Here is a 24,269-nt window from a genome sequence, read left to right on the forward strand (position 1 = left end):
TGATTTGATGAGTAATTATGCAAGCATATAAGTCAAAGTTTCTTCATTCCTTTTATCTGAACAGGAAAAGAGATATCTTTGGGCCCCTCGATGATTTGGTGTTGACTTATAGTGTCGGGCATGGCTAGGACTAAATTGATGTGTTCGATTAAAAGTTCTATATCATTACAAATCAGAAATCGGGAAACAAAGTATTGGACAATAAGATTGTTTCTGTTCCATGTCTCATGTCCGAATGATATCTTCCAGAATGGAGGATTATATGATCATTTATCGTAGGACACGTAACTGACTGGGTCAGAGTTCGACAACGGCTTTTGGAAGCTATAATTTGTTGATCAGTTTAAAAGTTATATTGGCAATTATAGTTATTAGACTTATCCAAGTGGGAGACTGTTGGATTAGGTGTCTAAGCCCATAACTATAATTGGTATACACTTAAATTGATAGTAGCATAGTCCTTTTGGGTTGCCCTCAAACCTAGTAACTAGACATGATGATTTTGGAGAGAGAAAGGTTGACTTATTATTTGAGTAACAAATTAAAATAAATGATTTATTAATTTATTATGAAAATAATACATTAATTAGAAATGACATTATTTAATTAATAATTAATCATAAATTAATTGGAATGAACTGGATTAACTAAAAGTGCAGGGTCTGTTTGGTTATTTATTGAAAGTTAAGGAAAGAAGCCCAAGCACCTCATTGACTGAGATGGATAAAAATCACTTGGGCAAGCCCAAGGAGTTTTCGTCCAAGCCCCTTGAATGAGGCGAACGGGTTGCTTGGTCACCAAGTAAAGGGATTTAGGGTTTCCTCCTTAAATAGCTTTGGCACCAAGCTACCTCGGCTATATAAAGGGCCAAAGCCCTTCACAAATTTGGCACTCGTCTTCATTAGAAGCTTTGGACGAAATTATTCTCCACTCTCCTCTCATCCTCTTGCTTGTGTTGGGTGTGATTTCATTAGAGGAACGACAATTGTGGTGCTTACTTCCAAAGGATCAACAAGAAGGTTTCTTTGTTATTTTCTACGATAACAATCAAAGTATGTAATCCTTAACCCTATTTTGGTATTTTTGAAAATAGCCTAGTGTTCTTAGGGTTTCCTTTTAATGTTCATAGTTATAGGTTCAATAGAGAAAACATAGATCTTTATTAGGGTTGCACGTACACTTAAGATTTTAAGTTTATTCGTTTTGCATAAAACCCATCAAGACAAAGGGTGAGAATGAAGGTAATTTGGAAGAAGATTCACAAGACGTGCTTATTTGATATGTAGAGAGTTTTATTGAATCCATGATTATGGATTCGGGTACTTCCTTCCATGCAAGTCATTGTAGTGAAGAAATTCAAAACTGAAGGTGTTACAAAGACAAAGTACAACTTGTAAATAAGAAGAGCCTATATATCATTGGATTTGGGGATGTTGTCCTCAAGATAAACTTTGATCGAAGTGGACTTTGAAGAATGTCAAGTTTATTCTGGATCTGAAGAGGATGTTTTTATCAATAGGGCAGTTAGATGATGAAGGACACCATGTTGATTTTGGAAATCATCAATGGAAACTAATGAAGAGGAACCTTGTAGTTGATCGAGGTTAGAAACAAAGAACTTTGTATATGGATGAAGCTTCGGCGGATGGAGAAAACTCCACACCTGAAGTTACTAAAGCCACTACTCTCTAGCGCTAAAGACTTGATCACATGAGTGAGAGGGGAATGAAGATGTTGGCTTCTAAAGCCAAAATACTATAGTTAAAAGGTGGATAGATGGATTTGTATGAACCTTGTATAGTTGGTAAGTAGAAGAAGGTTATATTAGTAAAGATTAAGCATGCTCCAAAGGACATGAAGTTAGAACTTGTCCATTCAGATGTTTATGGACCAACTTTAATCTCTTCAGCAGAAGGATCTAAGTACTTTTTTACCTTCGTAGATGATTCCAAGAGCAAGGTGCGGATTTATTTATTATAGGACAAATTCGTAGTTTTCACCACCTTCAAGAGGCTGTTACAGGAAATGAGATGAATCTCAAGGTCAAGTGGCTAAAGTCAGACAATTGGGGAAAATACATAAACATAGAATTTGTTGATTACTATACTGAGCATGGAATCCAAATGTTAAAGTTGGTTCCTGTAACGCCCGGGTTTCAGGGCTAAGCATTTTTGTCAATGTAATAGTCTAGGTCAACTCTTGTAACTCTTTTTGAAGTAATAAAGATGAAATATTTGAGTATTATGTGAATTATATGTGTTTATTATTTAATTATAAATGTATAATTAATAAAGAATAAAAATGAGCGTCAAAATTAAAGTGTGAGATAATCCCGATATCTCTACATAAAGTTGTAGAATATGTCTCAAGGTTTCCGTGCATATAAGGAACGCCGAAATCCGAGTTATAACGAAGAAGTTATGACCCGTCGAAGTTTCACGACAGAACCGGCACGATACCGGGAAGCGTGAATAGTGAATTTACGATAGAGCGAGATTTAGCCTTAGTTATCTAAACGAAAGTCGTAGAATATGTTAAACTAAGAACATCGATAAAAAGAACGCCCAAATCTGACTTCGTATGAAGAAGTTATGAGATTTTAAACAGACCAATCCTGTCCCGGCTTGTTAAAAATATAACTTTAAAAATAAAGTCAAAATTAGCCGACGGAGTCTAAACGAAAGTTGTAGAGTACGTCTCCACCTACGCGTGGATATAAAGAACGTCAAAAACGGAGTTCGTATGAACGAGTTACAAATTATAATAGCATATTTACGTATTAAAATAAAGTATAAATCATGTATACGTACACATATATATACATATGTATATATCATTAGAAAGGTATCGACGATGCGGTCATTATAAGACTAATGTTGAGTTCTTTCGACGTTAGTTTAGTACAAATATCATTAAATCCATTTAAAATAGTATTATAGAGGGGTATTTAGTTGTTTATATAACTAAAAGGTCATTAAGTAATTATGGAGGGTAGTTTTTGAAAATTCAATTAGTATAAATAAGAGCCTTGGGCTCTCATATTTCTTGCACCATTCTCTTGATTCAAGAGTCTTTCTCTCCTTATCCCCCGAGCATTTCGGTCCCTCGTGATTCGACTTCTCTTTCTGTAGTTTAGTATAGTAAGGTGAGCGCTTCAGCGCTGCACGAATCTTTCTTAGAAAGATTCAGCGACGAAGTTCTGCCCCTGCAGAGCCCGACTCCTAGCTAAAACCCCCTTGTAAGTAAGTTATGCTTACCTTATTTTAATATAGCTTATATTTAAAATTAGTATTGTTATTATGAACTTATAATAAATATTTGAGCTATTATTATAACTTATATAAGTGTCGTTATAATATTTTTTTTCACTACTCGCGGTACGGGGAATCTGGTTTAAAGGGCCGCATAGGGTTGTTGGATTTCAGAAGTGCTATATGCCAAAATGGTCCTGCCCTCCGGTGTTTTATGTCTGGCCCCTGTCTGTACATAGTGGTTGGAAAATATTGTTTAACGCTTATATAATAATAATAATACTAAGACTAATAGTTGGTCACGGTAAATATTAGACTAAAATTTAGCGATAATAATGCTAGGTTTCGTCGAAGGAAAATAGAATCGTTAGAAGCAAGCGCTGCCCGATTTTGGAATCATCACCTTAACAAGTGAGTGCATAGTTACTTTCAACTTACACATAGATATGAAGTATTTTATATAAATTACGTGCTATGTGTGCATATTATCTTAATACTTGCTATCTATGCTAGATGAACGTTGTTATACATGTTTTCAATGATTTAAACTGTATATGTATTTTATATCTACGAAAATGTTGGGGTAAAACATGGGTAGATGCAATAGGTGATGTGTGATAAAATGATGAGAGGCCTCGATGTTGATGTTGTTGATTCTGTCATCTAGCGGAGTATGGATGACGACCACGGACTCTTCTAGACAGTCCAGTGGAACACTAGCAGGCTCGCAACTTGTAGGTGTTTGTGAACGATATGTTCACCGGTGTACTCCATCCCCCACATGGTTGCCTTTAGGACATTTATTGCTGAGGAATCCCCTTAGCAGTAGTGTCCGTCCCGATGATGATCCTTAGGCTAGGTCCCTTATGATAGGTGTTTAGGGACGTAAAGTGAGGATAACGGGAACGGGTAATCGGGTTATTGTTGATCGATGAAATTAATAAACTTATTTATTGTGGGTTGAAAACCCTATGTGCTCACCAGGCTCCCAAGCCTGACCCACTCAGTTTTATGTATTACAGGTAGTGGCGCATGAGCATAGGTGTGATGTTTTGGACGAGGGATTACGGATATAGGCCTGTAGATATGAAATAATGTAGTAAGGCTTATATTGTACTGTTTATGCTTTTGATCTGTACGAACATGACATCCCGAGTCTTTTAATGAAATACATTTCTATGGAAATGCTTTTGATAAATCTTTATCATATTTTTGTTTTGGGACAAATTCCGCAACACTTTCATTTAAAATGTAACTCTGATTTTTAAACAAAGCATAAACAAACCGGTCTTTTCTGGCCGTGATTTTGGGGATGTCACAGTTCCATAGATAGTGTAGCATAATTTCATTGCAATAGAATTGACATGAGATTAAACGAAAGGGTGAAGAACATGAGACTACATGCAAGGTTACCAGATATTTTTTGGGAAAATGTCGTCGATACTACAGCTTACCTATTCCATAGAGAACCATCACTAGTCCCTATAGGGTTCAAGATCCTAAAAAGAAGAATGGAGAGGAAAAGAAGCTAACCTCGCACATCTAAAGAACTTCGAACATGTCTCTTACATCAAGATGAAGGATACAGATAAAGACAAGCTATATGCCAAAGCATAGAAGTGCATCTTTATTGGCTACAGCTCGGATGACATGGTATACCACGTTCGGGGTTTGACATTCAACAAGAACGCTCTATACAAAGATGATATTGCTTTCGCCTACGGTCTGAAAAGGAACTCTAAAGAAAAAATCAAAGTCAATTTAGATAGAATATATGAAGCTAACATTAGGAAGCCTTCCAGTATCGCATAAGTTAGCGAAGGATGTAATAATTACTGAGACCAAAGAAACCTCTAGAGACACCATAATTATTAACATCGATTCCGAAGAAAAGGAAGCAAAGTCAATGATATGAATGTCAAATTCAGTGGTAGTAACATCCGAAAATTTTGGATGTCAATTAAGGAAAATGAATAGGATGAATTGAAAATGTGTAATATTCATAATGATGGTAAAATGATTCAAAGGGTAAAAATGGTCATTTCACATTACAAGTAATAATGGTGATGATAATTGTGATCATTCCAAAGGATTATGTGACATCCCGGAATTGAGGTCAAAGACTGTGGACAGTTAACTCATAGTAAATCTCTTTGAAATTTGACTTATTAAGTTTTAGTGAATCTTTTGTAAAATAAATGAGTTCATTTCAATTATTATAAGATACCATAAGTTATTTTACTTCCAGATGTGTAAATTGGGAAACGAATCAAACAACTAAAATTGCAACCCTAGTTAATGCGTCTGAAAAACTAAAAAATCATATTAAGCAGTTGTGAGCAAAGCAAACATTTTAATCTCATGCCAAAAATATAAATAATATCCAAAATGGAGTTCGTATGCAAAAGATATGACAGTTATAAGAAGACAAACCAATAAAACACTAATTTTTTTAAACTGCTAAAACCGAATCAAGCCGTTGAGGCACTTCCACACCTCCGATGTAAATTTCGAGAGCTTTTTTTGAATCAGGCTATGGTCTAATATATAATTGCATACTCGATTATTTATAGTGAAAATATTTGAAAAAGTCTAAAAATCGAGCATTTCTAGTCACTTAGACGCGAAACTTTGAACGGATTTCCCGAAATTCTATAACTCGAAAAATTAATCTGTTCGGGTTTTTGGAATCCTTGAACTCGACTCTATAAAATGACACTTTCGAAAAAAAATCGACATCGGGATCTCGATATATCAAAATAGGATTGTTTTAGGCAATTAATGGGATTGTGACATCCTTGTTGGGCCCACATGAGTTGCAAGAGTCAAAAACTAATCCCTTTGGTTCTTTCCTTCCCTAGCCCATGTGGATAAGCCTGATACTCTCTCCCCTTTTCTTCTTCCTTTTGCACACTTCTCCTTCAAGGTACAAGTATGGTGCATTGTGTGTACGGATTTCCAAGGCTTGCATGCCTTCTTGAGCTATAAATAGAGGGACTTGAGCTCTCATTATCCACAACAAATCATCAACATTCTTCTCTCAATCTCTCCCTCTCCATCTCTTTTTCTCTAGGTTTTAATCACCACCATAACACCACCTTTCCACCACCACTTTTTTCTACTGTTTTGGCAAGGAAACACCACCCAACACCACTCTTCTACCCTCCCTCGACCTCCAGCCTAACCCCCCCCCCCCCCCTTTCATTTCAAAGGCAGAAACGTAATAGGAGGCAGTTGAGCCACCTCTTGCCACCCATTGGACGCCTCCACTGCCACATGTCGCTGCTACCGTCCTAACCACCACCACCTCTTACCTGTTGCTGCTTCGTGTCTACTCCACCACCACCATTTAAATTTTTTTTATGTGTTGCTTTAGTCCGTAACCCACCGAGGCCAAGGACTTGTTAACCCCCCCCCCCCCCTAAAGAAATTCCTACAAAACAAGTCCAAAAACCACAAACTTTGATTTAAATAACCCATTTCAGTCCCTCCTTTGGTTGATTTTTAATAAATGATTCCTAACCATTCAAACTTTCATTCCGAATGTTTAAAACAATCCCTACTTTGGAAATGGTTAACAAATTTAGTCCCATTCCATTGATTTAATTTAGTAAATCAACCCTATTGTTTAGTTAAGCCACAAAACAACCCCCACACTTATTAATTTATACCAAAATTTCTTTTTGGTTAATTCGGTAACAAAATTAATCTAGTCAATTCGATTTGAAAGCGTCAAGATTGCGGTTCTCACGTCAAGTTTCTCAAAATTAACCGACAAATCACACATTAAGGTGAGTGTTACGGCCCCTCTTTTATATTTTTACTAGGTTATAACCCATGGGAACCACGAGTAATCAATTTCAATTTTAGAGAAGATTACTTGTTGATTTATCATTGATTAGATTGACTCAAAAATATCTCAAATAGTTGCCGATTTAGGATATGTAGATTTCCAGAAATAATTCATGAACATAAGGGATTGACAATCATTACGGAATTGAAATTAAATACAGAATAATTGAATGTTTATTTGTAGTGATTGATTCAAACTTGATATATTTAAAGATTACGATTGCCGGAAACCGGTGGAATTGGTTATCAAATTTAAATTAAATGAGGGCAAAATCGTCAATTAACTTTATAAAAATATTAGAGTTGGAAGTGGCACGTGTGAAAAGAGAGTCTTTTATTAGAGAGTAGATATGCTTTGGGGGAGAATACATGTCCTTGTGCTAGTTTATGCAAAAACACACATAAAATATTATTAATTTATGTAAAAACTATAACTAATTTATAAAATATTGGTTTGACATTTGTATGTTATAAACACATAAACTGGTTTTAAACCTCAATATTTTCATATGTTATGTTGTTAAAATGATATAACTAATAAAAATAACATATGTCTTTTTACTACAAAACTCTATGATTTTATGTGACATTGTATGTCATAAAAATTTATAGTATTTCTAAGGATTTGAGCTATACATGTATTTATACAAAGTTTATACATGTACATTTCTTGACACATAGTTCGTTATAAAAGTGAGTACCTTATACTATACATGCATACCAGTTATGCTCAACTTTTATAAACTTTATACAATTTATTGTGTCTAGTAACTTATCCATTTATAAGTTAGGGCTGAGAGCTATTCACATACCTTAGTTAAGGGCTTTTTAGTGAGACTATATTCATTAGCTAAGTTTAAACATTTAGCATACCCACACTACTATAATAATTAATCTTTGGAGCGAGATACGTATGTATAGATCTATATGGGGTTGATATCCTTACCTGCGGTTGCTAGCTACAACCTCGACCGATCAATCGAAGCGGGTGATAAGTATTTATTATCATTACTACGATGTACAATGAAGCGTTGTAGGGGGTACACTCAGTTACATAGCTCGATTATAGGACTCACTATAAACATTAACTAGAATCTTTTTGTTTTACTACAAATCATGGGCTTTGTTGCTTTCAAAACTATTTTAAATATGGATTTACTTATGCAAAGATACATTTGGTTTTCAAAACTTATACAAAGACTCTTTACAAACATTGTTTTAAGTATGGTTATACTTACAAAGAAAATACTTTTTACTTTTTTGAAAGTATCATTACTATTAGCAGAAAACTTGTACCAACTTTGTGTTGACCCTCAAAACTACATGTATTCTTAGGGTATCAGTAATTCAAGCATTCAGACGACGAATAATCATGGATTTAGGTAATATGGTTTACTAGTTTTTGTTATGTTTGCCTACCTATTAAGGAAATTCATATATTGTTATTATCTGTAAGAACCATGTATGGAAACTTAATGATGGAATACAAATGTTATTTTGTTTATTGTCGTACTTGTGTTATATATTCATTTTACATGTGATCCATGAACTTAGTTGCACAACCCGACATGTTCCGCCGTCTCGGCCGGGGGTGTGACAGATTACATGAGTGCTAGAAGCTACAAAGGTCATTAAATGGAAGTAAGGACATTTTGGTCAATATTTTGAGTATCATGAAATTTGAAAGAATTAATGTCATGGTCTTGTAGGTATGTATTAAAGTCGAATGTATCGCTTAACACAACGCCACAAAGGGGTGGTGTTTCCCAAGCCCCAACGATGTTGTGCACCTCCATGCCAACCTCTCAACGCAGTGGAGAGGCCCATACCTTATGGCCTTAGTAATGGGGATTTAACTTGAATCATATAACCTAATTATTTTGTAATTCAAATGATTAGTAAAAAGAGCATTTAGCTTCCTCATCTTGTAAACACACAACTATAAATTTCTCTTGGATTGACAATTCGTCATTTTAGTTAAAATTTGGTTAAAATAGTGGTTAATTGGAATTGGGATTTCATGGTCACACGATGATCATCCGATCATTATAACTTTGAATTTTTTGACCTAATGCTTCTTTTGTTTTACCAGACAAATATTAGTAATTGAGTAACATTATGACATGCATAATGTGTATTATAGATCAATTTGTTTTTTTTAATATTAATCATTGATGATTATGTACATATACCTGATGATGTTTTAAAGAACAAACATGAGACTTTGAAATTAATATTCATTTCAACTTATGTTTTTTGTTTCAACTTATCTTATAAAAGATGGATCTCCACAACATCTTTTGTACATAAAATATTGCTTTATCTCAAGTACTCTTAAATATAATGTAAGTTATTAACCACCTTATATATAGTATTATTTTCTATGCTTTTGAGTTTTTGGGGTCAAATAACCAACCTTGTTGCCTTCTTTCTATGTTTGGAAACATTTTCTTAAACCACCAACCTTGAGTTCGTTGGGAAGTTTTGAGAGGTCCCACAAGAAAGATGGAAGTCAGCACAAACACTAAACAATCTCAACCAACTAAACACCCACCAAACCCAACTACAAATAGCCCCATTGTTAACTAAAAAACCCCTAGGAAGAGAAACTAAGCAAAGGACAAAAAGGGCATTGCATTAAACAAGTTTACATCTACATGCAATATATGTTAATAAATTTTTATAAAATCTATGCATGTGAATTTATACGGTTAATAATACTTCAACAAGTAAAATTAATCAACCAATCAAAAGTTAAATATCACATTATTTTTAATTGGAAACTTTTGTTTCTTTCAAACAATAATCAGATGGATATTAGTAGGGGTGTGAATTGATGTCAAGATAAAAATACACCACACAAAACATAATTGGAGTGAAACTCAAATTTAAAGTCATGTTGGTGTCTAGTGCAAAAAAAATATGTTTATCGTATCGTGTTCGTGTTCAAAATTCGATACAGAATTGACCTGATTTAACATTTGTTTATTTCATTTGTCATGTTTATGGTGTTATTATATGATTAGGTAAGAATTAAATAAAACTAATAGTTATTTTATGTTATTTTTGTCGTGTCGTGTTTTTTATGTTTTAATTGCTTCATTTTCGTGTTACATAAAAACTTATAATGTTGTCTTATGTTAGACAAAAACACGACACAATTGTCCGAGTTACCAAACCCCTAGATACATGAAGCAAAACAATTTTTTAAAGATGATCAAAAGATTAAAAATAAATGACTTGATGTCATTGTAGGGAATTATACGATAGAAAACAATTAAGTAACCAAAGTCTCAATAGAAAAAACACTTTAAAATTAATTCGCAAGAGAGGATAAAACCATGATTAACCACAATCACACAATCATTAGGGTAATTGAATTATACCTTTGGTTTAGAGTGAATAACTGTTAGATTCCAATCACAAACAAGACCACTTGAACTTTCTTTAAAAACATATGTTTACTAGAAACCATAAAAAGTCTTTCCTTATAAACTAATCCAAATGAGTGGGTTTTATAATGTCCTTTCAAGCCATTTATTTAGTCAAACCAAAACCCTAAATAATAACCATTAACTAATTAGTCAAATACTATGATTTTAGAATCCTTTTAAAAGTTATTAATTAATAAATCATATTATTTGTTTTACTAAATCAACTCGTATTTATTTATTTTGTTTAACAGATTATAAATAAACCAATTTATTTATTTTTTTATTCTGATTGTTTAATAATAGATTTATCATATATACATATATTATTTAGTTCGTGTCTTTTACTTGCTCTTGGTCTATAGTAACATAAATTTATATATAACTAAAGGTAATAACTTTTTTATTTCTTATACATAAGATCCAACAAAACCATTGTCTAAAAGTTCCCCATACTAAAACTTTGATGTGATTGTATATTGTATTATGAGCACACACCCTATTAAATATTTACATCTCATCTCTCATGGATGTATGTGCATTGCTTATTGTGTGTAAATTTTGTATGTAGCATATGTGCTATTTGAATGACATTCACGACTTTAAAACGTTATTTAAAGAATTCTATCATGATGATCATATCATGCACATAAAATTTTGTTTCTCTTTTGCTTTAGTACAATCCAAACACACTATCATATTATATAGAGGTGGAAATCATGTCGGGTTCAGAATGACGGGTTCAGAATGCATCAACCCGAATACGGCCCGTATAATTATTTGTGTCGCGGGTTGGCCGATCATGGATTGACTGGTTGGAAAAATCAACCCGGACGTGATCCGTTGAACCCATTTAATTATACGGGTTCACAAATTCATGAGTCAGATTCAGGTTGACAAGTTAGCAGGTTGAACCATGATTATTTTTGTAATAGTAAGGGCAGGTTTGATTTAGGACATGTTACACATAAACTGATAAGTATAGTTGCATAACTTAAACCTAATATATTATACAATGAACCACCAAATGGTGAACCTATCTTCGGGTGTTGTTTTTGTTAATAAGAATCATATTTGTAGTTGAGGTTGGTGTTTCTATATTTAGTATTGTTGACTTCCATCTTTCTTGGTAGACCTCTCAAAATATTGTCTTGGTTGGTGATTCAATCGTAGTCTTTCCAAATATAGAAAGAAACCAAAATGTTGGTTATTTGATTCCAAAAAGGTATAGATATTAGGTGGTATATAAATTACATCATTTGTTGAAAAGAATTGCATTATATAATAATATTATATAATGCAACTCTTTGGAACAAATTGTGTAATTTATATACCACTTAATATCTATACTTTTGGGGTCAAATTCTTTCTATATTTGGAAACAATTCATAGAATCGCCATCCAAGACAATGATTTGAGAGGTCTACAAAGAAAGATTGAAGTCAAACAACTCTAAATATAGAAACACCAACCCCAACTACAAATAGGCTCTCTTGTTAACAAAAACAACCCTTAGGAAGAGAAATGAATCAAAAGCCCAAATTACCCCTTCCAACCCTCTTCCTCATTTTGAAACCATAGATAGTTTTTTTTTTATATAGATGGATATAAAAATGAAAAACATAAGTTTTATTGCACTAATGATGTTGGCTTGCTTGAGCCACAAAGTACAAGGAGAAACAATATGCATGCGCGAATGCCCAAGCCAATGCATGAAGCGGAACACCGAGGCACAAGAAATCGAATGCTACTTTTTTTGTGTTCTTAATTGCGAACAATGCCCCGATAGCCCTGGCGGATGCCCTCCCGGTATGTTTAAAGATGAATTATATTTAGAATAAATTACACGAATGGTCCCTATGATTTAGGGTAATTTGTACGTTTCATCCCTAACTTATATTTTTAACTCGGAAGGTCTCTACTGTTTGTTTTTGTTATGCGTTTGATCTTTGTTTTACCTAAAAATACTATTTTGCATTTGATTTTTTAATTTATTTAAATAAACAGACCCCTAACTCCACCCCCTCTCACTTTTTCTTACCTATCCTACCATTTTTGCTATTTAAATAATTGTCTTTTTAGGTAAGACAGAAAACAAACACATAACAAAAAACAAACAATAGGGATCAAACGCGTATCAAAAACAAGTTATAGGGACCTTCCGAGTTTAAAAAATAAGTTAGGAACCAAATGCGCAAATTACTCCAAACCATAGGGACCATTCGTGTAATTTACTCTTATATTTACAAATTTCATTCCCTTTCATTATGGAATGAAAATAAAACACCCACGAAAATTAACATTCTTTCAAAAACAGTCCATCAAAATCTTTACTAATACACTTTTTGTTTGTGAAAAGACGAGGAAACGAAAAAGAAGTTGGCAAAAGCACATTTGAACGGAATGGAACAGGCGCTCTCACAAGGACACGAGACAGGTGGCACACGTAAACTCAAGAATTATTAAGTAGCGAAAAAGAAAAATATATCAAAATGTTAAAATATGAAATTAATCCTAGCCTAAAAGTTTGTGATTATTATAAAGGAAGTACAACATTAATGATTTTATAATAATTAGGAAATAGAAATATTTCTGATTTAATAATACTTAGCAATGCTAATTGAGCAGCGAAAAAAAAAAAAAAAAACCCTGTAACGAGTACAACACTGTTATTTCGGATATAGAGAGCTTTCACTTCATCGATTATAAATATTTATAATCCAGCTTTCTTTTCTAGTTTTTGAATTTGATTTAGGAAAATCCATGTCATCTGTATAAACAAAAATTAAAATATCAGAAAGTTATAATTGTTATGTAAAATTGTAATGATTTTGGATCATATAATAACATCTATTAAAATCATATCATTTAATAATCACTACTTGTGGCAGCTTGACGTATGAATAAAGCTAAATATAATTCTCGATTTAATGTTTTAGTTTTAACGTTATGATTAAATAATTTAGAAATTACTTATTTGATATTTTTTTTAAGGTAAGGTAATGGAATTTATAAGAGTATGTTTTTTTTAACTATTATATTGTTAATGGTTATGATTTAAAAACCATTTATTTGAAAAAATTTCAACTATAAATAATTTGTTTTGGATATCTTTAGTTAATTTGATATGTCAATTTAGTTTCATGTTTAAAACATTTAAATGTTTTAAACTATTTTAAAAAATAATCTTTCAATACTTTTATATTTATTTGATATTTTGATTTATATTTTGGACTTAACATCATATTTAAATTAACATTTGAATAATTTATTTCACATTTAATAAATGCAAATTAATAAAATATGTATTAGATAAAATATGAAGAGTTTGAGGGTTTCAAATGCATGTGTTGAAAAGGAAAATTATTCTTTTATAATATAGTATAGATAGATAGATATAGATTAAAGTAAATTACATGAATAGTGCCCGAGTTTGAACAAAAAATTATAAAAAACAGATAAGGGCAAATTAGTCATTTTACATCGCACACATACCAAAATAAAAGGAAACTGCACGATTATATATTCGAAACCGAATTTGCAAAAATTAAAGTTTAGGTCCCAAAATTGCAATAAAAAACACAAAACTCATGAAACATTCTTGCAATTTACTCTTATTATTATTATTATTATTAGAGTTAATTTCAAAAAAGACCTTATATTTTGTGCTTTTTCCGGATTAAACCTCAAATTTATTTTTTGCCTGAAAAATACTACCTTGTATTTTTTCATTTTTTCCAATCTGACCCTTTTAGTCATTTTTTGCCAAAAAATTATAAAATGTGAGGGTTTTCTCAAGAAAAACTAAAAAAATTGAGGCTTTATTTGGAAGCATTTACAAGGTTCAGGGTTTTGGGTTTTCTTCGAGAAAAAAATACAAAGTCGAGGACTTTTTCGGAAAAAATATAAGGGTGGCCTTTTTCAAGCAAAAAATAAATTTGAGGTTTAATCCAAAAAAAAACACAAAATAAAAGATCTTTTTTGAGATTAACCCTTATTTAATTAAAATTTTCAAGATTATCATCACCATTCCTCAAAACTTTTATCAAAGAACAAACTTGATTTTCAGAATAGAGATTTCCAATTTGCCCTTTACTTCACAAAATTCAAATTTGTCAAAACCAATTCTTGTATGTGTTTTTGTGTGTGTTTGTGTATATATATATATATATATATATATATATATATATATATATATATATATATATATGTGTGTGTGTGTGTGTGTGGGTGTGTGTGTGTGAGAGAGAGAGAGAGAGAGAGAGGGAGAGAGGGAGAGAGAGTACCATAACATGAGGAGCAATCCTAACACAATAAACAGGAAATCCAGTGTAGAATTTGAAAGGTCCTCCAGCTTTTAGGGTTTTCATAGCACAATCTAAAGATCCAGTATAAGGGTATTTCCCTTCTGCATTAGGCTGCATTTTCTGAATTTGAGTTTTCACATAATCAAAAGGCAAACTACAAGCTGCAGCAAAAAACCCTGATACAGAACTAGCCCCTGTAAAAAAAACAACATATAATTTCAGATTTGTAAATTCTTTCATTTTAAAGATTGTATAAAATAAAAAACTTACCTAGAATTGTGGCACCTTCACCAAATCCAAGATTATCTTTGAAAAACTCAACACTTTGATCATAAGAAGCAAGCATTCCCATGTTCAATGCCATTGCCCTTACAACAGTGGGACCCGCACCTTTCCAAAGAGCTAAAACTCCTTCATCTGCTGTGATTCTGTATAAAGCATGAAAGGCGTTTGTGTAATTACGCCTTTGTGCAAGGGGTAGAGTAGCATCAGCCTGCATTCGGATCAGTGCCAGGTCAGCTGGGCTCCCTACACATGCTCCAATCGCGCCAGCTGTCAGTCCACATAAGGCTTTTTGGTATAAAGGAAGTGGCTTTCCTTCGTTTGCCTCAAGTGCCTTGTTTGTCAGAATCCTAAAAAAAAGATTTACAAAGAGTTCAGTGCATCACTTCATATTGAATTATTGATAAATGTTCAAATTTTATGGGATGAAAGTAATATTTTACAAAATAAAGGGGTCGAAAGTGACATTCAATAAAATAGAGATGGATTATGAAAAGTGCTAACATACGAAAGTATAAGGGTCAAATCTATCAACAAAAGAAACTTTTGTGATCAAAGTATGAAACCACAAAAATATAGTCTAGGGACTAAATATGTCAAAAAAATGAATTTTTGTGGCCAAAGTATGAAAACACAAAACTATATTCATAAGGACTTTTGTTTTAATATATAGTATAATTGGCTAATTGCATTCAAGTTTGACTAAAGATTTGACTAAATAATTACTCACCTGAATGTACCAAGTCTTGCAGTTGTGTATGTGGCTTGCCTTAGTAACCCTGCAGACAAACCCTGCTCCAAATGACACCATGGTTAGAAGATATATGAAGATGATGATTTGAAACATGATGTTGAGCTTTTGTGTGTGATATTTGGTTCATAATTTAGGAAATGTATTGATAATTTAAGACAAACCTTGTAAAAAGCACCAACACCATCATTTTTAAGCATGTTCTTTGTCACTGATACAGCAGATCCTTGACCCAATTGGATTCTCACCTGTAAGTGATCGATAATTTAGGAAATTTATTGATAATTTAAGACAAATATTGAATCTTATGTCTTTAACTAACATAAACAGATTTGGTTTAGTGGTAGATACAATGATACAAAAAAGTTCATATATGTTAGATTTTCAGCCATTAAAAATTCAGTAATCACTAGGATACAATTCTATCAATTTTCAAATTAAGAACAGTGAAAAGGACACAATCGACCTGAGTGTAGATTATAAGTAGTTTAAATTGTCGGTCCAGATCAAATTCGAAGCAGAAAAACATCAAAAAGTTATTTCAAGTATCAAATTTGGCAAAAAGTAGAGTTAAAAACCAGCAATCTAAGACACAAATCATTTTGAGCTATTAGCTCAGTAATGCAATTCGAAAAAGAAACAAGATCGTGATAAAACAGACTTCAAATAAAGAACACAAGATCTAAACCCTAAAACTACCATCATTGAAGGCGTAATAAATGCGATAATTCACGATTACGAGAAAAAAGTAGAACTAGAAAAGATTCAAACGAAATTGTACCTTTATCATATCGATGGGTTGGATGACACAGGTAGCAAGCATTCCAGAAGCTCCGCCATTGACGAATGGTTTAACGGTGGGCCAAACGCCGGCGATTGGCTTTGGTTTTTCCTCTCCCATTTTAGAGAATATTTGGGAAAAACTGTGAAAGGGAGAAGGAGGAGGCGAAATCAAATGCAAGGGGAGGGTTTCAGATGCAGGGCAAGGGTTCTGTGTAGAGAAACAATGCAAATATTTAATAATTTATACCTTAAAATGTTTATTTACGAAAAATGCCACTATAATTTCTTGACCATATTACCCTTGTCTTTTATTCCATATTTCTTGGCCACAAATCGATATGCTGTTTATCGCTGACATGATATTTATTTCCTATTTCCTAATGGTCTTCATTTTTCTAACTAGTATTTCACGAAAAAATTGATGGAGATTAAATATTTATTTCGTATTTCATAATATATTTACTTATATTAAAAATAAAAAAATAGAGTGAATTACAAGAATGGTCCTTGTGGTTTGGGTAATCTCTATGTATTGTCTCTAGCTTTTTCTTTTAATTCGGACCATCCATAAATTATATATTGTTTCGATTTTGGTCGTAAACAATGTTAAAAGACAAATTTATCCTGACTGATTTATTTTAATTTTTTTTATTTATTAATTTATTAAAAAGTTAATAAAACAGAGATAATATCACTTGACCCCAACAATTTGTTTGATTTTGTTTCGGTTGGTCACTTTTTTTTTCCAGGGACATAAACTCAATTTTACATGTTAAATACACCAATATCCAAGAATTGAAGAGTAAGACCACCCATATCGGGTCTTTCAATGCCACTAATCAAATTTTATTGCCACCGAGGACTTTGTCTTTCAATATATGAAAGACTTGTAAATGTTATTATATTAATTTTTTAATTAAAGCAATCATATTTAAATATTAACAACCTCTATATATATATATATATATATATATATATATATATATATATATATATATATATATATATATATATATGGTGAGGTTCAATAAAAAGCCATAATTAACCAAGGAACCAATCTTTTTTTCAACTTTTAGAACTTATTTTTTATCAAAAAAAAACTAAAAATACAGAAATTCATAACTTTTTATTCTTTTTCCAATGATATAAAATTCGATTTTTTTACATCAAATTTACAATGTGAATCTTCGAAAATTCACAACGTGAATCCGGATTCACACGGTGAATCCGAAAAATATTTTTCACATTCACAATATTAATATATGAATTTAGATATTTAAAATTTTTTTTTTCGATAAAGAATAAGCTCTAGAAATTGAAAAAAATATTTGGTTCCTTAAAATACTCATATTTATGGTTCTCTATTGAACTTATATATATATATATATATATATATATATATATATATATATATATATATATATGGGTATAGTGAATATACCTAACAACCCTATATAAGTTTATATACCTAAACCTTATACTACGTCGTTTTACTGCTATCTAATGAAATCTCGTCCAATTGATTTTTTACTAATCTAATTATTCTTAATTTTAATTAAGAAAACAACTTCCAAAATTATTTCACAAATACGTGATTGTTACCGTCGACTGTTGCTGTTTTCTTAATCGACTATACGATTGTTTGTGGTAATTGTTATCAATCGATTGGCTTCTATTTTCTGGTTGATCACGAATTTTACTTGTCAAGTGATTGGTGTTGCTGGTGCGAAACTGGTAATTACGACATCAAGCTTATCTAATTCTTTATTTTTGTTTTGTTTATCTTGAACGTCATATACGTTATTAGGGTTCAGGCATACATTAATGGTTGTTAATGGAATTCATGTTTGATCTTGTAACCGCTAGTTCCACTAATTTAATGTTTTTTTATTTACTTCTCACTGGAGGAAACATATATTGCAATAATGGTGTTGATCAATTGAGTATTTAATCAACGTGTATGCATTATTTTTACTAATATATTTCGATGGAATCTTGTATACATTAATGGTAATAATGGAATTCACGATTGATCATCTTGTAACCATTAATTCTAATAATTTTTTGTTTTTACATGTACTCCTCACGATAGTAAACAGAGATTGCATTAATGATGTTAATCAGTTGATTTTTTAATCAACTATTATGCTTTAGTTTTACCAATTTAATATATTTCCATCTTGCTCAGGTTAATTAGTCTTGATATATGATTCCTCTGCATATTTAATTTAATTACAGGTCATGATGGTTGAAATTGAAGAAGTTGATCAACCTAGAGAAACACATGTTATTGATGATAATGAAGCAAATGGAATGGTAGAATGTGATGAAGGTAAAGGTATTGATGAAAGTATAGTGGGAATGGTTTTTGATACACCTGATGATGCATATACATTTTATAATGATTATGCGTTTTTACATGGATTTGGTATACGTATTGATACCACATTTAAACATAAGACGACAAAGGAGCCTTATCGGAAGATATATGTATGCGATAAAGAAGGTTTTAAATGGTTAGACGACAATGCTTCAAGTGGAATCGAGAAAAAGCGTCGTAGAGATGTTAGAACCGGATGTAAAGCCGAACTTCGAATTTCAAAAATGAAAGATGGTAAATGGTTTGTAGACTCGTTTAAAGACACACACAATCATGATTTGAGCATGACACCAACGAAGGTGATGAAGCATCGATCTCATGGCAAGTTCCATCGTACAATGGAATGTAAATCTCTTATAGTGCAACTAGGTCAAGCAGGATTGAGACCTTGTCATGTTAAAAAGGCTATTAATGGAATGAAAACGTCAACCGTGGCTGATATTACTTCAAAGCAGTGTGCTGATGTCTTATCTGAGCAACGAAAACAATACAGAGGAAAGGAGTTCTATGGACTTATAAAACATTTCCAAGATAAAGCCTTATTGGATAATGACCAATACTTTTATGTGGATTTGTGTGATGATGGGTCTCCTAAAAATATATTTTGGGCTGATGGAAGATCAAGAGATGCCTATACTAAATTTAGCGATGTTGTTGTGTTTGATGTCACTTATATGACAAACAAATTCAAGATGCCTTTTGCTCCTTTTGTTGGTGTTAATCATCATGGGCAATCTATACTTTTTGGTGGAGCGTTGCTAGAAAACGAAAAAGAAGAAACTTTTGAATGGTTATTTGAGCATTTTCTCAAGTGTATGTTTGGCAAATATCCGAAGGCAATCATTACTGATCAAGACAAAGCTATGGGTAATGCAATAAAAAAAGTTTTTCCAAACACTCGACATCGGTTTTGTGCATGGCATATTAAGAAGCATGAACAAGAACACATTAAACCGTATGTTTCCCGTTATAGTGATTTTAAGGAATCATATACAAAATGGGTAAATAGTGACACCATTGAAGCATTTGAAACTAGGTGGGAAGTTATACGTGATAAACATAGATTAGAAAAAAATTGTTGGATAAGCGATATGTATAACCAACGGATACATTGGGCTAAAGCCTTCTTGAAGGATGTTTTCTTGGCTGGTATGACTACAAGTGGACGGAGTGAGAGTATTAATTCATTTTTTGATGGATTTGTTAACTCAAATACTATGTTGAATGAATTTGTAGTGCAATATGAAAAAGCAGTTGAGTCTAGAAGGGCTGCCGAAGAAGATGAAGACTTCAAGACTATGAACTCGAGACCGATTCTTTCTTCTCTTCATCCAATCGAAGAAAAAGCAGGCGAGTGTTATACTAGAAAGATTTTTGATATGTTCAAAAAAGAATGGACAGAAGCTAGTAGCAATTTAACTCACGAGACTATAAGCAAGAGTACTGAAGAAATCAAATATCGAGTGGGGCAACTGAAAGTTGATAAAACATATTGGCGTTATGTGACCTTTCGTTTTTCTAATGAAGTCAATGTCACATGTTCGTGTTCTAAGTATGAGACGGATAGGATTTTATGCAAGCATAGCCTATATGTGATGAAGAAGAGACATGTTGATACACTACCTAGTCGCTATATTTTACATCGATGGACTCTTAATGCTAGGTATAAGGTGGGTAATGGTAGAATCGGTCTTGAAGAAATGAACAATGGAAATGACGTTAGTGCCTTAACATTATGGTGTGTCCGTTCAAATTTCACGAAACTAATTGAACAAGCAAGAGACTCCCCTTCGGAGATAGAAAAAGTCAATAAGATATTGATAAGTCTTTTACATGATCAGGAAAATCGGAAGAAATCTATTACAGTTGAGAATACATCTCAAGTTTCTTGTGCGGGAATTTCACAGGTAGATATGATGCCTCAGTTATCTATCCGGGATCCTCTTGGTCCAACTAACACAAAAGGGCGTCCTAAAACTGCAAGTAGAATAAAGTCTTTTTTAGAAGCGCCGAAAAAACGAACATGCTCTTATTGTCAAGGATTGGGCCATTATGCTACTAGTTGTTCAAAAAGAAAGGTACTTATAACATTACATTAAATTTTTGAAAATATTACAAGTATTATAAGTATATTAACAATTTATTAATTTTTTCATGTATCAGGCTGATGAATCGGTGCAAGAGAAACATTGATGAGATGGGATGAATTGTTTCAGTCACAAATGGAAAATATAAATGCTTCATACTATTCTGTTTTGGTTACCTTTTTCTTTTGTTTAGGACCTAAACATTGTTGTTGCTGTTTTGGAATGAAAATTTCGGATGGTTAATGGTTTATCTGTTCATAATTAAAGTAGAATGTTATTTTGTGTTTAAAATGTAAGTAGATAGCTATTATGTTTAAAAAATGAAAGTGTGATTCAATTATGTGTTCAAAATGAAAGTAGTAGGTTATTATGGGTTAAAAGCATAAGTAGGATGCTATTATGGGTTAAAAACGTAAGTAGGATGCTATTATTGGTCAAAAACGAAAATAGATTGCTATGATGGGTTAAAAATGAAAATATATTGCTATGGTGGGTTAAAAACGAAAATAGATTGCTATTATGGGTTAAAAACGAAAGCAGGATGCTATATTGGGTTAAAACGAAAGTAGGATGTTATATTGGGTTAAAAACAAAAATAGGATGCTATTTTGGCTTTTTATGTTAAAAAAATATAAGCAAGTTGTTATTTTTGTCAAAAAATGTAATTAGGTTGCTATTTTTGGTTAAAATAGTAGGGACACTTAAGACTAAAGTTTGAGGGATTTGAACAACAAACCACATCATGTAAACACTAATAATGCAACAACAAAATTTTCAGCATTTCATTGAATATTTCAAACAAAAAAAGTTCTATGCTCTTTATACATGTATGTGCAATATTGATGAACAACATACAACATATTAACTTTTAGACAAGAGGGCATAGGCCCATCTGTTTCTTCTGCACACAATAAGACCAACATGTATGGGTCTTAATCAATCATCACTCTATTTAATTCTCTCTTTTGACCCCAACTAGCATTATATTCTTCATTCTTATTGTTAGGAAGTTGATTGTGGTGTCCTCTTCCGTTACCCACCTGAATGTATGCATGGACAATAGAGTCATTTCACGTAGAGATTAGGTTAATAAATAATCATACAAACAAATTTCCTCATAGTATGGACAGAATGCAGTCACAGTTGTACATTGGTCAACGGGTAAGAAGAAGAAAAAAACCAACAAGTAATTAGCAGTTATCAAATATGAGAGAAGGGAAGCGATGAGGGATGGTAAACTCTCGCTTCATATACCACTGAATATTATAAGAAATCAATTCATAACTAATAAAAAAAACAAATGATAAGGGCATACTGGGTCATCATTTATTTCATTGATTTTGTTAAAGTTAAGTAGTGTTGATTTATGATTCCCCTGTTATTTAGTTTATTTATTGAGGGTATGATGGTTGATATTGAAATGATGCTTAGGTACATCAACTATATACAAATCCGAATTGTAAACTCACACTAGGAAATTAAATGTGGATGTAGATGATAAGTGGTAAGTCAATATCCTTGTTTGTGTAGGGCTATTGAGCAACCATTGGTCAAAAATAGCTATTAGGCATTTCATCAAACATCTAATAGGCATTGAAAACCAACTTGAACAGAACAATTCTCATTAACATAATTTAGCCCAACTTTTGACGACCTAAATATGTTAGAAGAATAGAAGAATACGAGGTGAAATACAGCTTCATGGCGGAAAACAAAAACAAGAAAAATGCAAAATTGATAAGGAATTGAACCTCAGATGCGATAAGTGGGAAAAATGTTAACTTACGCCATCACTACTGATGTCGACCACTTACCCGTCGCCCCGGTTTCTTCTACTAAACCCCATTTCATTTTACAATGTGTTTGCTTACGACTGCAACTTAAATCAAATTAACCTCGTTGCTTTCGGCGATTGGTTCGAGATTTCGTGATCTCAGATCGATTCATCCTCCATGATTTTATGTACACTGATTAGAAAAATTGAGATGTATGATCGATTTATGTGGATTTAATAAGGGGTAGTAAACACCATTATTGCAATATATGTTTCCTCCCGTGAGAAGTAAATAAAGAAACATCAAATTAGTGGAACTAGCGGTTACAAGATCAAACATGAATTTCATTAACAACCATTAATGTGTAACCGAACCCTAATAAGGTATATGACGTTCAAGATAAACGACGCAATCACGTATTTATTAAATAATTTTGGAAGTTGTTTTCTTAATTAAAATTAAGAATAATTAGATTAGTAATAAATCAATTGGACGAGATTTCATTAGATAGCAGTAAAACGACGTAGTATAAGGTTTAGGTATATAAGCTTATATAGGGTTGTTAGGTATATTCACTATACCCTATATATATATATATATATATATATATATATATATATATATATATATATATATATATATATATATATATATATATATATATATATATATATATATATATATATATATATATATATATATATTAAAATAATATTTCTATTTTACGAATTTTCTACTTAATGAAATATGATTAAAAAAACCATCTTTTAATTACATTAACATATTAATATATCCACAAGCGTTGTTTATTTTGTTTTCGAAATTTCATTTTATTTGTGTTTTTTTTACATTAACTTTAATTATTATTTGATTAACAAATATTAATAACTATGGCTTATTTAAAAAATCCTATTGTAAAGATTTTAAATTAGAAGGAATACAACTATTTAAATATAGAAGATAAAATACATAAAAAAAAATATATAAACCAACGGTCGAATCGGATGAACCGGAAACCGGTCAGTAGATCGGTTTATCTAAAAACCGGTTTTTAATATATATATATATATATATATATATATATATATATATATATATATATATATATATATATATATATATATATATATATATATATATATATATTAAAAACCGGTTTTTAGTTGAACCGATCTATTGACCGGTTTCCGGTTAATTCGGTTCGACCGTTGGTTCATGTATTATATATATATATATATATATATATATATATATATATATATATATATATATATATATATATATTTGCTACTATAACTCTAAATATATTTAAAATTTATCAATTAGTTGATGATGTGTTAATGAGGTTCACTTTGAAAGATAGTTGGTAT

The 24,269-nt window shown here is 31.8% G+C and overlaps 2 protein-coding genes across 2 annotated transcripts; one reads left to right on the forward strand and one right to left on the reverse strand.

Moving 5' to 3' along the window:
• Positions 1-13,037: 13,037 nt before the first annotated feature.
• On the reverse strand, positions 13,038-16,874 carry LOC111898598 (mitochondrial dicarboxylate/tricarboxylate transporter DTC). The gene is made up of 6 exons (XM_023894494.3): positions 16,656-16,874; positions 16,039-16,122; positions 15,854-15,915; positions 15,112-15,473; positions 14,821-15,035; positions 13,038-13,304 (listed from the first exon to the last, which is right to left on the reverse strand). Exons 1-6 carry the CDS (start codon positions 16,773-16,775, stop codon positions 13,248-13,250), a joined length of 900 nt encoding a protein of 299 aa, XP_023750262.1. The 5' UTR covers positions 16,776-16,874; the 3' UTR covers positions 13,038-13,247.
• A 2,027-nt stretch (positions 16,875-18,901) lies between these two features.
• On the forward strand, positions 18,902-21,230 carry LOC111898658 (protein FAR1-RELATED SEQUENCE 5-like). Its single transcript, XM_052768923.1, has 2 exons — positions 18,902-21,115; positions 21,201-21,230. Exons 1-2 carry the CDS (start codon positions 18,902-18,904, stop codon positions 21,228-21,230), a joined length of 2,244 nt encoding a protein of 747 aa, XP_052624883.1.
• Positions 21,231-24,269: the final 3,039 nt, after the last annotated feature.

Source organism: Lactuca sativa, chromosome 2, assembly GCF_002870075.4.
Source record: "Lactuca sativa cultivar Salinas chromosome 2, Lsat_Salinas_v11, whole genome shotgun sequence".
In the NCBI taxonomy this organism is placed as follows: Eukaryota; Viridiplantae; Streptophyta; class Magnoliopsida; order Asterales; family Asteraceae; genus Lactuca; species Lactuca sativa.